This window comes from Sciurus carolinensis, chromosome 11, assembly GCF_902686445.1.
Source record: "Sciurus carolinensis chromosome 11, mSciCar1.2, whole genome shotgun sequence".
Lineage (NCBI taxonomy): Eukaryota > Metazoa > Chordata > Mammalia > Rodentia > Sciuridae > Sciurus > Sciurus carolinensis.
In genome coordinates, this window is record NC_062223.1 from 94,951,202 (window position 1) to 94,965,851 (window position 14,650).

The following is a 14,650-nucleotide window of genomic DNA, read 5'->3' on the forward strand; positions in this document are numbered from 1 at the left end:
AATTCAGAATCTCCATTTGTGGAATTTCTGCCCAGGATGCTAGAAGGGAAGTGGAGCATATATTTTGTTCATTCATTCAGCTGGTCAACAAACATTTGAGAAGCTCTATATGCCAGGCAATGAACAAAATGCACTTCCAGTTCACAAGGGACTTAAAGTCTACTCATTGGAGAGCCTCATCAACAGCTCATTTCAATAAGAACTCACAAATGCCATGATGGGGAAAGTGCAGAGTGCTTTTGGAAACCGTGGCCATGCACTAAACTTAGCCCAAAGTATGAAATAATAAGCACATCTTCTTGGCCGTGGAAGGGTATCTCTGAATCAATAAAATTATTCATCAAGATAAATGTGTCAGAAGGGGGGCAGGGAAGAAAAACCCAAGTATTTGGGAAGGAACATGAATTCTAAACCTACTTCTATCCTTCACTTATATGTGCTTTTGGCCAAGTCACTGAACCTCTCAGCTTCCTGGTCTGTAAATCTGAGATGGGATCACTATTTCTTCTTTACGTATTTGAGAGTTCCTTCCTTCATTTCCTTGTCTTTGTTTGGTGCTCTTTAGTTTGGTTCTCAGCTCAATGCCCCCCATTCTTCTTAAGTGATCCACTCATCCATTTCCTCTAGCTTTTGTTATTACCCATAAAATAAAACCCCTATATGCTTAACCCGGTTATTTCTGTAGACTATCTCTGAACGCATTTATCTACTCACTGTACATTGCTAGATATTCCAAAGGCACATGAAGTCCAAAATGTGCGTACAGACCTGAGCTCATCACTATGTCTACTTAACTACCACTTCTGATCGCTATCTTGAGAATCAGTAGTCAATAGTACTACCCAAGCTAGTGGCCTGTGAGAGTAACTTCACTCTCCCTTTTCCCTCAACCTCACATGTCTAGTACAGCTACCTTTGTTTCCTAAATATTTCTGGAATTCATCCCTTTGTCGAGATAGCCCATCTGCATGATGGAACCTTAACACCACAGTCACCCTCCTAGCTCTGGGCGAATAGTTTCCGCTTTCGGGACTTCCGTTTCGAGACCTGTGAAAGGAGCGAGTAATGAGTGAGGAAGTAAGACCTCAATCCTTCGGAGGCCTGAGCAATAATGGGCCTCTACGTAGGGCCGCCGCGCTGGCGCGCCTGCGCCGGGCTTCAACTCTGCGCGGCCTTCCGGCGGCCCCGGGGAAAGCAGAAGCGGGCGGGTTCCCGCGGTTTGGTCCCGCCATTGGCGGGCGGTTTGAATGACGGAAGTGACGAGGGCTTGGCGATGGCCGCTCCGCAGGCGCACAAACGGCTGTTGGGAAGCTGATCGCTGGCGACTGTCGGGGTCTGCTCCCTTTGGGCCACGGCTCCAGGCGCCGGGCTCCCGGTTTTCAGGTGAGTGAGGGATGCACATGCCGCCTCGCCGCCCTGGGTGTGCACGACTTCCGGAAGTCCAGAAGTTAGGGGTGTGCACCCAAGGAAGAGGATCCCCGAACGCTGCCCGGGCCGCGGGTCTCAGTTTCGGCAGGCGGCGGACCCCGGCTGCGGTCTTGCGGGCCGCTGTACGGAGCGCCCGGGACTGGAGATGCGTGCGACCCGGGCTGTTCCCCGTCCTGTTGCGCGAGTGGCGTTGCGCGCCTTCCCCGGGAGGTGTCGCGCGGGGTTCCCCTGCAGCCTCTCCAGCCCCTCAGCTTCCACGCCGCGGGGTGGCGGCGCTGGAGGTTCTCTGCTGCTGCCACTTCGCGCAGGTCACCTGCGTACGTGCTCTGAATCCTGGTAGCCCTTTAAAAGCATTGCCTGACGTTGAATCCTGCAGAGCGGATCTCATTTGGCGTCTGCCACCCTTAATTTCTGTGGTATTCTGTCACAAACTCAGCTTTTAAAACAGTGACAGTCCTGAGTCTTAAATACATAAAACGTATTCGGAGGTGTCATAGTGATTAAGTCACATAATTACTCGAACAAACTGTTGGGGAAGATATTACTTCCCTTACACAATTTAAGAAAACGAGACCAAAGTGACTTAAGTGATTTGGCCGGTGTCATCTTCTAATAAGTGGCAGCGGTGGCTCTCGAACCTGCGTCATCAAAGTCTAGTATTTTGTGTTTACCATGTGCTAGGTGCAGTTTTATTCTCAGTAGGAGATCTTACAATGCAAGTAGAAATAGGGCAGCAGGGAAAACGCCCTAAGTAGAATTCCATTTTATAGGTGTAGAAGGAATAATGGAAATAGAAAAAAAAAATTATGGATAAACACCACAGTAATTGATTCAAACAACAGTCGTGGATGGGTACTAACATAAGTAGACAAAAGTATGATGAAAAACATGATTTTTTATATATAACTTCAACTACTCATCAGATAATTATAAAAGAAAAATAATAAATACAGGGAGCAATCTGATACACACCGCCTTAACCAGGTGGTCAAAAATCACACCACCAGTAGTAAGACATATCAAATTCTTTTGCCTCCTTATAGGTCAGGATGAACTTACTTATGTAGTGTTTTTGGCAGAAATGCACAGCCTCCACTTAGTTACAAATAAAGATTAGACAAATTTAGATTGAGGATGCTGAACTAAAAAATTGACTGATATTCTTTCCCCCCCCCTCAATATTGGGGTTTTGACAAGGCTATGGAACTGTCCCACTGGCTCCCAGCCAGCGTCAGTGGCAGGAATACTAAGGTAGGCCTATTGTTGAGAAATTCCACAGAGGTCTCTGAACCTTCCTTAGCATCCACTCTCCTTCACTCAGTGTCAGACTTTCATTGTAGTCTGAGAGCCTCTAGTCTTTTCCAGTTCTTCCCTGTTTTCTCTCTCAGAGGCATCTCCCCTGAGTTTAATCCCATTTTGGCTTCTGCTTTCTGGAGGATCCAGTTGCACAACCACCAAATGCCCAGGATTGGGTCCTGATCCAGAAAATAGATGGTAGTAGGATAATTGACAAAATTTGAATAAGGTCTGTAGATTGGGTAAAAGTGATGGGCCAATGTTCGTTATCTGATTTTGGTTATTCTGCTACGGTTATGTAAGATGTTGACATTTGGAGAAACTGGAGAAAGGTATATGGTGATTAAAATAAAGATTATTTTCAAATAAATTTTTAACAACTACGCATGAAAAAAATCCAATGAAAATAACAACTATAATCCTCTGATAGATGATGAATACTCAAAAGAATATGAAAAATTAGTTTTTTCCTTTTATATTTAGAATAAAATACCCAGATCTAAGCCTACCAGTTGAGGAATTTTTACATATGTCTACCTTATGCATTTGTCTTGAATCCTTGTTTTTAAACCTCATATGAATACAATTTTATTATATGCTTTTTTGTATCTTTTTTTCCATTCAGTGATATTTTTTATTATATATATATGTATATGTATATATGTGTGTGTGTATATATTTTTCTTTTTTTCCCATTCAGTGATATTTTGAGATGCACCAGTAATTAATTCTAATAGTTTGATTGTGTAAGTGAATATTCAAAGAACTTCAGACAAATTTAAAAAGACACATTGTGAAGACTAAATTTAGTCTTACTCATTTTTTTTCTGTCCTTCCTGTTCTTCATCCTCACTTATAAAAAAACAACAACTTAAATAATTCCTCAGTCTACTTACTAGAAAGTTAAGAGCCAATTGGAATAAGGAAACCAGATTATTGTCTTGGCTTTGCCACTAGATATTGCCATTAGGTGAGTCCTTTAACCCAGAGGCCTTTATTTCTTTAGGTGTTGTTATGGTTTAAATGTGGTGTCCCCCAAAAGCTCACGTGTGGAACAATGCAGGAAGGTCTGGAGGAGAAATGATCGGGTCATATGCAGCCTTAACTTAATCAGTGATTTGATTCCCTGATGGGATTAACTGAGTGGAAACTGGGGGCAGGTGGGGTGTGGCTTTGGGGTATGTATTTTGTATATGGAGAGTGAAATCTCTCAGTCTGCTTCGTGGTCATCACATGAGCTATCTCCCCCTGCCACAGTCCACCATATTTTACTGCCTTTCCAGGAGCCCCTGGGAATGGGACCAGCTACTTAGGGACTGAGACCTTTAAAACTGTGAACCCCTACATAAACCTTTCCTCCTCTACAGCTGTTCTGGTCGGGTCCTTCAGTCACAGCAGCGAAAAAGCTAACAAATATAAAATGAGATAAATAATTGGCTTTCTATCATTACCAAAGACTTGTATCAAATCAGTAAGTTGCATTGGAAAAAATTTTTAGGTGCAAGCAGTTACTCCTTTTGACAGCAGAGTCCTGTGGAAGATGACTGACTGTATTTCTCTATGTAGTCCTTTACATGAATTAACTCACTGAATGTCAACACACAAATGTACCTATGTAGTACACTAAATAGTAAATAGTAAATAGTAAGACACTATTTTTAGACTGTGGACATAAAACAGTAGGTGATACTATTTGTCTTCATTGAGCTTACATTCTGATGGAGAATTCACAGAAAAAAATATTGGTGCCTATTAGGTAACCCCATAGTTTCCCTATTCTGTTTGCATCTGATTGAGAAGACTATCCATCCATAGCATGTGAAATAGTTTTTATTTTTCATATTTATTTGAATATTAGCACATTTTAAATCTTAACACCATCCTTCAATTGTTAGGAATCTTATGCACAAAGGACAGACTATAACTTATAGAAAACTAGAGTAGGTGATACCTAAACAACATAGAATTCAGTCCCCTGTAAATGTGTAGATAATATACATTACAAGTGGGCAAGTTAGGGGTGAGTAAATGAATGGAGCAGGAACTAGAGAGCAGTTTCATGGAGGAAGCGGGGCTTATGCCAGCTTTAGAAAGATATTCTATTCAGTAACACAGTTTACCTCCCTGATCATTGTGAAGAGACTTGAGAAGTGTTGACATGGTGCAGATAAAATAATGGTTTTCCATCAGTGTAAAGTGTATAATATTTTGAAGTGGTGGTAATGTGAACAAGTTGATATCAGAATTACCTGAGAAGGGTTTTCAGATTATACAGTCTACGGATTCTTAACTCTTTTTTTCCATTTCTCCAATATAGTGGCATGTTAAAAACGGGAGGAATGGGAGAATACCTGAGTATAAAAGTAGTGTTAGAAGAATACACCTGGAAATCTAAACACTGACAGATTCATTTATTCTAGAAAGTATTGTTTAAAATGGTCATACCACACCATTGTATTATTGAGAAATTATTTACTGGATGGTATTGAATTGACATGATACCATCAGATACAGTGTTTCTTATATATCTCAAGAAACAGGGAGCTGAATCAAGTGACCAGGAACCCTCAGCTGTGTTATAGCAGTCTAACTGGTTTGTTTTATTTATTACTTATTTATTTATTTAGAGGTGCCGAGGATTGAACTCAGGGCCTTGTGCAGTCTCATTGGTTTTTAAGAGGTTATCAGAGTTCTAAAGTGTTAAGCTGTAGTTATGAAAACATTTTTTCTCTACCACCACATATTTTTTTAAATCTTCTTGCTCTTTTACATTTAAACTATGTAAACTCTGGAAATGCCCATCAAGGATAAGGCAGGTCCTGAGACTCCAGGTAAATAGTCTGTAGATGGGGGAAGGTTTTCTGAGCAATTCTTTTCTTTTCCCTCACCTCTGAGAACCACTGATCTAAGTGCTGGGTTTACAATTGCTATTTGTAAACAAGTTGGCAAAATTATTTCATTTGCCTGTATATTCTATTAATATGAATTTTTTAAATTAATCTTTGTTGCTCTATTTCAATGGTATATGTCTTTACAGACATTTTTATTTTTTAAAAATTCAGATCCTTTATATTTAAAGAGTACAGAAATGAAAAGAAAGGTAGTGAATGCTGGCAAGCTGAGATTGAGTCCCAACGAGGAAGCCTTCATTTTGAAGGAAGATTATGAAAGAAGACGAAAACTAAGATTGCTACAGGTATACTTTCTTTCGAATAAAGCTTTAAATTCTTTGTCTCTTCAAATCATTCAGGTTTTTTTGTTTGTTTGTTTTATTTTGTTTTTGCATTAGAATGTTCTAAGTGAGATGTTGCATTTAAAAGCCTCTTCTGGCTGTAAAAGAGCCCTGGTTCTTCCATATTAACTAGTTTTGGAACATTTGAAAAATAGGGTGAGATGGTAAGTAGTTTGGGGGAGAGTTGGAAGATAGGTATTATTTGATTAAATAAATATTAGGAAATGGGTCTTTAAATTATTTTAAATGATCTGTAGTCTATAGATGAGAACAGAACATAGAATGATTTCCCAGAAGACTTAATTGAAATAATTATTAGTTTTTGAGACAAATTTAATAGGCGTTGTAGATTATCCTTTCCTAGCTGCCTAGAATAATGTAATTAAGTCTTTGTGAAGCATGTTTTAGGTGCTATTCTGTCTAGAATTGGTGATGATATATCACAGAAATGGAGTTCTCATCTGGCTCTATCTGTACTTTGGGCTGTGAATTTTTTTAAATCATGTTTAGCATTTTAACCTTTTATAGGTTGTTAGGGTGATAGTGGCAGTTCTATTAGAGATTTAGGGGAGAAAACCAAAATCTAGATAAAGAACTTTGGAAGTAGTCTTGAGATTCTCATTTTTTTAACATTGTTTGGATTTTCTCTTTTACAAAAACCTTATCTTACATAAGATGAGTATTCAGGAGGATTGATGGGCCTGAAGAGAATGCATTGAGTTCTTATTTCCAGATAGTTTTTCAAACCAGTTTCAGTAAGCCTCCTTCATATAATCCATTAATTGTTCATTCTTTAGGTTCGAGAACAAGAAAAGGATATTGCCTTACAGATAAGAGAAGATATAAAGCAGAGGAGAAATCAGCACTTTACTCGTTTGGCAGAGGAGCTAAGGGCAGAATGGGAAGAATCACAAACTCAGAAGATACGGAACTTGGAAAAACTGTATTTGGCAAGCTTAAGAAATATGGGTGAGGGACATCGACAGGCCAAAGAAAATGTGAGTAAGCTTCTTTGACTACTTGATTATGACACTAATGTCAGTTAAAAGTAAATTATATTTGTTGAATGCTTGGGCTCTAAAAGCATTTTCATGTGTAGAATTTATTTGGGGCAGCCAGAGCCTACTTTTTATTTTATTTTTATTTTTTAATCAATTTAATTTAATTTGAAAAGAGTAGTATGTCTTTCCTATTGTCATGTCAAGTAAAATATATCTTTCTATGATATTTAAATTAGCAGTATGCTCTTCCAGTTCTTACATATCTTTGTAAATCAAATAGTAACCTTATGAATCAGAAGTTGGTTGTTTTTTTTTTTTTGGGGGGGGGGGTGCTGGGGATCGAACCCAGGGCCTCGTGCTTACAAAGCAAGCACTGTACCGACTGAGCTATCTCCCCAGCAGAAGTTGTTTATCTCAAGCATTTTGGTCAGATTCAGTGGAATAAATTCAGATTTCTCATTCCTGATACATCTAAACATATATGGTTGGATGTATTACATATCCTTGATTTCATTCACAAATAGTAATGATTCTTTGATGACTTTCAGAAAGGCAAGGTAGATTTAATTTGGTATTTAACACTGCCTCCTAACTTTATTTTGATTTGTTTATTGTCATTTATAGTTAGAAAATATTAGTTTGCCATTTCCAGAATCAGTCATAATAATATATAGGTTGTTTTCAAAGAAGATAAATCTTTGAAAAAGATTAGTGGGAAAAAGAAATATCTTTTTGTGGCAGGCAGTCTGATTCTTGGTCCTAGTTTTGGTCTGTATTTTTAGCATTAAGTTCAGATGTTATATATTTGTAACTTTATGTTTGCCATCATTAACTTTGTGTTTAGTGTAGTTTCCCCAACCTCAGTCATTTGTGTGGCACCTCATGATTTTTGCTCCAGCTAATAACCACTTGTATTACCATAAATTTGGCGTTTTAATATAAAGGGATTTTTATTACTTAATTTAACCCTTGTCCTAGTACTTTGACAGTCTGTTTTCATAATAATATAAGTGAAAGGCTTTATTAACTTTAAATTAGGTTGTTTCTATTTGTCCCTCCTGATAGGGTATACTACCAGTGGTACCACTGAATATTTTGCTATACTATGTAAGAAAGTATGCAAAAATTGAAAAGTCACTTCTGTTCTGACATCAAATAGGTGCATTTCTACTAATCTTGTTTAACATGACATTTTAAGTAATACGTGCTTTTAGGAACCTGATTTAGATGCTTTGGCACATCGGACTGCAGAAAGGAAAAGAAAAGCAGAAATAAGGCATAAAGAGGCCCTGAAAGTACAGAAAAACCAAAAAGAAATATTAACGAAACAAAAAAGCTGGTAATGTATTAATTTTTATCATATTCTCAACTAAAACTAACATGGTTAGAAATGAATGCTACCAAGTGTGATGCAATGGTGCAGTGTTTTACTTAGGTGAACATAAAAATGAATGAGCTTTCTCTTCTAGTTGTAATCTGAACATTTTGAGTGTTGTAGCAGTTGCTAGGTTTCTGGAGAAATGTATGTCTGGTTCAGAATGTAGGTCAACCAAAATATGTCTGACTGATGTAAAAGACGAATAAAATCACTATAAATTAAGAACATTAAAAGAAGGCTGGAGATGTAATGGTAGAGGGCTTGCCTAATATGTGATGCCCTGAATTTCATCCCCGGTACTTGGGGAAAAAAAAAAAAGACTTTTGAAAGAGGTAGCAACTATAGACTCTGGAAGTCATTAGTACTTTTTGCATGCTGTAAAAAGGAGCTTGTTAGTGGTCAGCAGTGGCCATTCAACATTTCTAGCTTTTAATGCTAAACTGTTCTAAAGAACATTAGATATGGGCTGGGGATATAGCTCAGTTGGTAGAGTGCTTTTGCCTCACAAGCACAAGGCCCTGGGTTCAATCCCCAGCACTGCAAAAAAAAAAAAAAAAAAAAAAAAAAGAACATTAGATGTTTGTTAGATTGGTCTGCACTGTAGGCCTTTATGTCTTTATGTAATCCTTTTTTTGTAAAACCTTATCTTACATGTCCAGTGTGTATAAACTATTAAACAGCATACTGAGCCTGTGGGATCAGACTGGAGGACTTCTAGAGATCCTGTGACTTTTATGTTTTTAACCAAGATATTACCTTAGAGATTAATTGATGATTAAGAGATTAATTGATCTTTTGGGGTTCTTTTAGGCATATAAAAGCTCGAAAGGAAGCCCTGCTTGTGGAAAAAAAGAGATCTGCTAAAATTACAAGTCGGCCACCCCCTCCTCCAAGTCTTTTTGAGGTGAATTACTTTGAGCTTCAGGAGGAACTAGGTTATGATAATTCTTTTCTGTTAAAATTCAATGGAGTTCAAAATAATTTTCATTTGTTTAAACTTAACTGTACAAGTAATACTTAAGTATAGCTGGAGTTTTTTAAAATAACCCTAGATACTACTTCACCCATAAACACTTCAGTATGTATTTCTGATGTATAAAGACTTTGTTTAATAAAAGAACATAATATTGATATTTACCCCAATATTATTTAATGCCCAGTATGTGTTCAGTTTTCCTCAATGGTCTCAAAGTTTTTTGTTTGTTTATTTGAAAAACTATAATGGTTTTGGTTTTCAAAAAAAAATATTAATAGTTCTGCCTTTTTATTTTTTTGGATGGTATTTGGAGATTGAGCTCAAAGTCTTGCACATGCTAGGCCTGTGATGTATCACTAAGCTATATCCCCAACTCTTTTAAACTTTATTTTGAAACAGGGTCTCACTAAGCTGCCCAGATTGGCCTTTGACTTGGAATTCTGCCTTGGCCTCCTGAGTATATTATAGGCACAAACTACTGTGCACAGCACCTTTTTATTATTTATTTATTTATTTATTTATTTATTTATTTTTAGTGTGTGTTTGTTTGTTTTTGGTGTCAGGGATTGAACCCAAGGGCATTTTTAAAATTTTTAATGTACTCTATTTAATGAAAAAAAAAAAAAAAAAAACAGCATTAGTTGTCCTATAGATGTTTCCATAGTGTGGATTTGGCTCACTATAGTCACCATTTCCTAGATAAATTAAGATTCAGATAAGTTTTTAAAATTTCCTCAAGATTATGAGATAATGGGAAAGATTTATGAAAGTAAATCTTTTGTGATTGGAACTCATTTTTAAAAAATTGTTTATTAAGGAAAGTGGACATTATTTAAAGTGTTTGTTCTCATTCATATTAGCTTATTAGCTTATTGTAGTTCTTGAAATGGCTATTTTGATATACACGGTTATTTTTGTCCTAAAAGTTAAGTAAATGTAAGAAAAAATAAATATAGGGATGTCTAATTTAGTTTTATATTCAAGTATATTTTATGTGCATGTCATCAGCATAAGTACCAGATATTCTCTTAGGTCTTTAATTTTGTCACTTTCATGCCCTTATGCTGAGCCATCTGCCATGTAAACATTTGATCCAAGAGGGTACCATGTGTGTTGATAAAAAACACAAGCAGTATTTTAGCCATGATACCTTTTGATTACCTTTGTTATGATTTCTAATGTTCATAAAATGCCAAGATCAAAAATTCATAAAAATCAAACAATATTATCTGTGTACGTGCTTTGGTAGATATGGATTTTATGTAAATATGGAGTTGTCCCCTTTTTTCCCAAACTTATTATGAAAAATGTTCAAATACAGAGAAGTTTAGAGTGCAATGAATGCCTTTTATATGCAGATTTTAAGTAGATAAGTATATCTGTTTGCTCATTTAATGTAAAATACACAGGTGATATTTCACCCTAAATATTCGAGCATGCTTCTTATAAGAATATCCTCTTATATAATCACAATACCATTATCACTCTAAGAAAATTAGCATTAATTCCTTAATGCCACCTAATAGTCAATCCATAATCACAATTTTCTGATTGACCCTAAATTCTCTTGTCTTGTAACTTTTTTCTCTTTAAAATCAGGATCTGTCTAGGTTCTCACATTGCTTCTTTTTGTTCTGTTTCTTTGTTTCTCTTGTTCTACAGCATTGTCTACCCCAGCTGTAGTCAACTTACTTGTTTCAGACTTTGGAAGACACTGAACTACTTTCACATATTCTGCCCTTGGCTTATTTCCACTTGGACTTGTATACTGTATTTCCATTAAACTGGAGATAAGTTTAAAAGCTTGATTATATTTGGCAAGAATACTGTATAGGTGATGTTGTGTAGTTTATGATGTCATATCAGGCAATACAGAATGGTGGTTGCTGTCCTATTAATGATTCTAAGTTTGATCATTAGGTTATAGTGGTGACTATGAAAGATGCCCATCCAAAAGGCATATTTTTCCCTTTTCAGTTACCACATAATCTGTGAGGTGATACTTTGGTGCCCGACTGGTATCTGTCATCCTACATGTATTCTATTTAAAAAACAAAACAAAACAAAAAAAAAACTTTCCCTTATCAATGGGCATGAACTTTAGCTCCTTTTAAGAAATAGGTATATTCCTCGTCTTTTTGTTTACCAAATTTTAGAGTAAAAGTTGTTGTGCTTATCACATCCAGTACTGGAAAATGTGGGTTTTTTTGTTTTGTTTTGTTTTCTTTTCTTTTCTTTTCCTTTGTGACTGTGACTGTAGACTACTGGATTTTTATTTATTCAGTGTTAGTTAATTATAGTTATTATTCTTTTGAAATTTTTATCAGCAGGAGATGTCAAGCTGGCTCTATATTCTCATTGCTTCTTGAGCACCTCTTTGTTCTCTAGCCCATCATATGACCCAGGCTCACTGTGAACTCCTGGTTCCACATCTGGAGTCTCCAAAGAGCCCTGATTCTTTTTGGTGGAGAATGGCTCTTGTAGACTAAGATCTGGGTGTTTATATTCTTAATTTAACCAGAAAACATTATTTTAGAAAGAGGTTCATTACCCAGGCTTATAAAGGTATTTGGGAAAGAACAGTGTCTCTGAATATGTTTTGAATTGGTTGTGAGTTTATGTGTGGAAGGGAGGGAAAGGATTTTGGTTTAGGTTGTGTAGTGAGTATTTGGGGACCCTGGAGGTGTACCCTATGAAGGAGTGGTGTCATACACAGAATATAGGTACATTTGTATCTCTGTCTAGCCAAACAAATTAAAGTATGGATGCTGAGAAGTCTGGGGAAATGAGGCTGTTTAGTCTTCTCAAACTATAGATGGTCTTTCCTTAAGTGATCCAAGAAAATAATGTATTTTTTGTGAAATAAAATCCTAAGAGAAAACCATTTCTATAGTGAAAAGAATGGACTCTTTTCATGTACTAACAAGATTTTACTTGTCTTGGGTTTCTTATTTGTATCTTATTTAATGACAGTAGCCTGGCATGGTAGAAGTTTCTCTGTTTCACAAGTGAGGAACATTGAAGATCAAGGACTAAATAACCTGAGCAGAGTAATTTAACAATTAAGAAAACCAGAGTTTATATCAAGTTCTGACTAATTCTGTAAAATTCATGATCTTTCTACTGTGATACTTAGCTTTCCATGAATATATCTTCTCAGACTTCACTCTTCTGTTGAACTATTATAGACTCTAAAGTCTGTAAATGTAAACACAGTAATCTTTTATAAACTGCTAAAAAATAGTTTGTATTGAAACCCCTGAGATATAATAAAAGTTTGTAATCTCTGATATCTTTTAAAATATTATATATTTTAAAAGCATATTACTTTTCTTTTTTGCACCGCCTTCAGAGATAGTGTACCAGATGTAAGAGAAAGTCAACTCCTTTTATCTGCAATCATGGGACTTCTTCCCTTCGTGGGTACCTTTTTTTCTATGCTCTTTTAGCCAATTTCAGGTTAAAACCAAATCTTTGATTAATTCTCAGTCTTTTCTTTCTTATACTTTTTTCCCTTCTGAGCTTGCTTTGAATTTTTTATGTCAGTGCTACCACTTTACAGTTTTAAAAGTACTTTTTCATACATTATTTGATTCCTACAATAATTGTCATAATTGGTGCATTATAATTAATATATAATAGTTGAATTTGTTATTACATATTTGCTCGTACACACAGTATAATAGTATAATTTGGTTAGTTTTGTTCCCCAGTACCTCCCTTTTCTCTCCCTTCCTCCTTCCTGGCGGTCCCCTTCTTCAAATCTACTGATCTCCCTTCTATTTTCATGAGATCCTTCCCCACCAACCTTTTTCTCCTGCTTTCTTTCTAGCTTCCACATATGAGAGAAAATATACAAATTTTAGGCTGGTTTTTCTAGTATGACAAATGTCATTATTATATTTATGAGGAATTTATTGAATCTATAGATTGCTTTTTGCTAATATAGCCATTTTAACAATATATTCTGTCTGTTCATGAACCTAGGAGGTCTTTCTCCTAATGTTTTCATTAATTTCTTTTTTCAGTGCTCTATAATTTTCATTGTAGAGGTCTTTCATGATCTTGGTAAGATCCCTAGGTTTTTGTTTTGTTTTCTTTTCTTTTTTGAGACTAAATGGATTTGTTCCTGATGTCTTTCTTTAGCAAATTCATTATTGGTGTTTAGGAAAGTTATGATTTTTGTATGTTAATCTGTATTCTGGTACCTAATTTTCTTGATAAAACCAAGGGACAGAGAAGTTACATTACATTGCTGTGGTTTCATAGCTAGTATATTGTGTAGAAAGAAGAGACTCGACAGAAATGTTATTTCTTTGTGAACATTTTTTTCATTGTGTTATATACATAATGTCAAATTGTTAGAACTTCTAATGATTAGGACTGTTACTTTGAACTCCTTCAAGGCAAGAGCCATTATTTTATTTTATATTACAACATTTACAATGCCTACCATGTATAGTAGGCCCTTAAGAAATTCCTTGTTAGTTTAGTTGGTTTAATTAGATATCAGTACATAATAAATTATAGATTGAATCTGCTTCTGGGATAAAATATGAGAAAGGGAGTGGAAGAAGTAGTGTATTTATCTTTTTGAGAGGTGTTTTATTGTGGAATAAGTATATTTAAATATTGGCTAGCAGTTCAGGACCAAAACTCAAAATACATCATTAAATATTAAGAGTAAGACTCATGTGAACTATAGTAGAATTTTTGTAATCAGATATGGAATTGGATATAATAGTGTATGTTTGTTCCTATGAATTAAGTGCTTGTAATTTGATTTGACAAGTCTTGTGAACACTTTTACTCAGGTGATTTAAAATGAAATGTGTCTCTAAATAACTTAGAAGTTGAAGTGAACTTCTGAACTGAAGTAAAAGATTGATTATATTAAAGACACTTGGAAAATGTTTTGAAGTACTAGTGGAGCTGGTACTTTTATTAAAATTCAAAATAATTTAACTTTGGAAATAAGAGATTTATTTCATTGTGACCAGAGTTTACTGATTGTATTAGTTCATCTTTGTTGCTAATAAGGTTGTACCACTGGGTATTACAAAGAAAGGTTACTATGATTCTGGTGCAAGGGGAAGGACTGCATCTGTTGATGACCTTCTTGCGGGCAGAATCCCATGTTAATGAAGGGCCTCATGTGGCCAGAAACAGGTAATATGCAAGAGACCCAGCCAAACTGACTTTTATAGCAGATTCATTTTGAAAATAACTCATTGATGACTTGAAAGAATTTAGCCATTCATTAGAGGAGAGCACCAATCACTTCCCAGTGGTCCCACCTCTTGATATCATGGATTAAATTTCAACATAAGTTTTAGAGA

The 14,650-nt window shown here is 35.9% G+C and overlaps 1 protein-coding gene across 7 annotated transcripts in view; it reads left to right on the forward strand.

Annotated features, from left to right (window-relative positions):
* Nucleotides 1-1,265: 1,265 nt before the first annotated feature.
* Nucleotides 1,266-14,650, forward strand: part of Cep295 (centrosomal protein 295) — a 57,171-nt gene continuing 43,786 nt past the window's right edge. For 5 of the 7 annotated variants that reach the window (XM_047516091.1, XM_047516095.1, XM_047516092.1 and 2 more), the window contains exons 1-5: nt 1,266-1,383; nt 5,787-5,920; nt 6,754-6,954; nt 8,172-8,296; nt 9,146-9,239. In XM_047516091.1, the coding sequence (XP_047372047.1) occupies nt 5,813-5,920; nt 6,754-6,954; nt 8,172-8,296; nt 9,146-9,239 (528 nt within the window). In that variant the 5' untranslated portion in view covers nt 1,266-1,383; nt 5,787-5,812. Of the gene's footprint in view, nt 1,384-5,786; nt 5,921-6,013; nt 6,121-6,753; nt 6,955-8,171; nt 8,297-9,145; nt 9,240-14,650 lie in introns of those variants that run through there. The other 2 variants (XM_047516094.1, XM_047516096.1) reach the window with 2 other exon arrangements.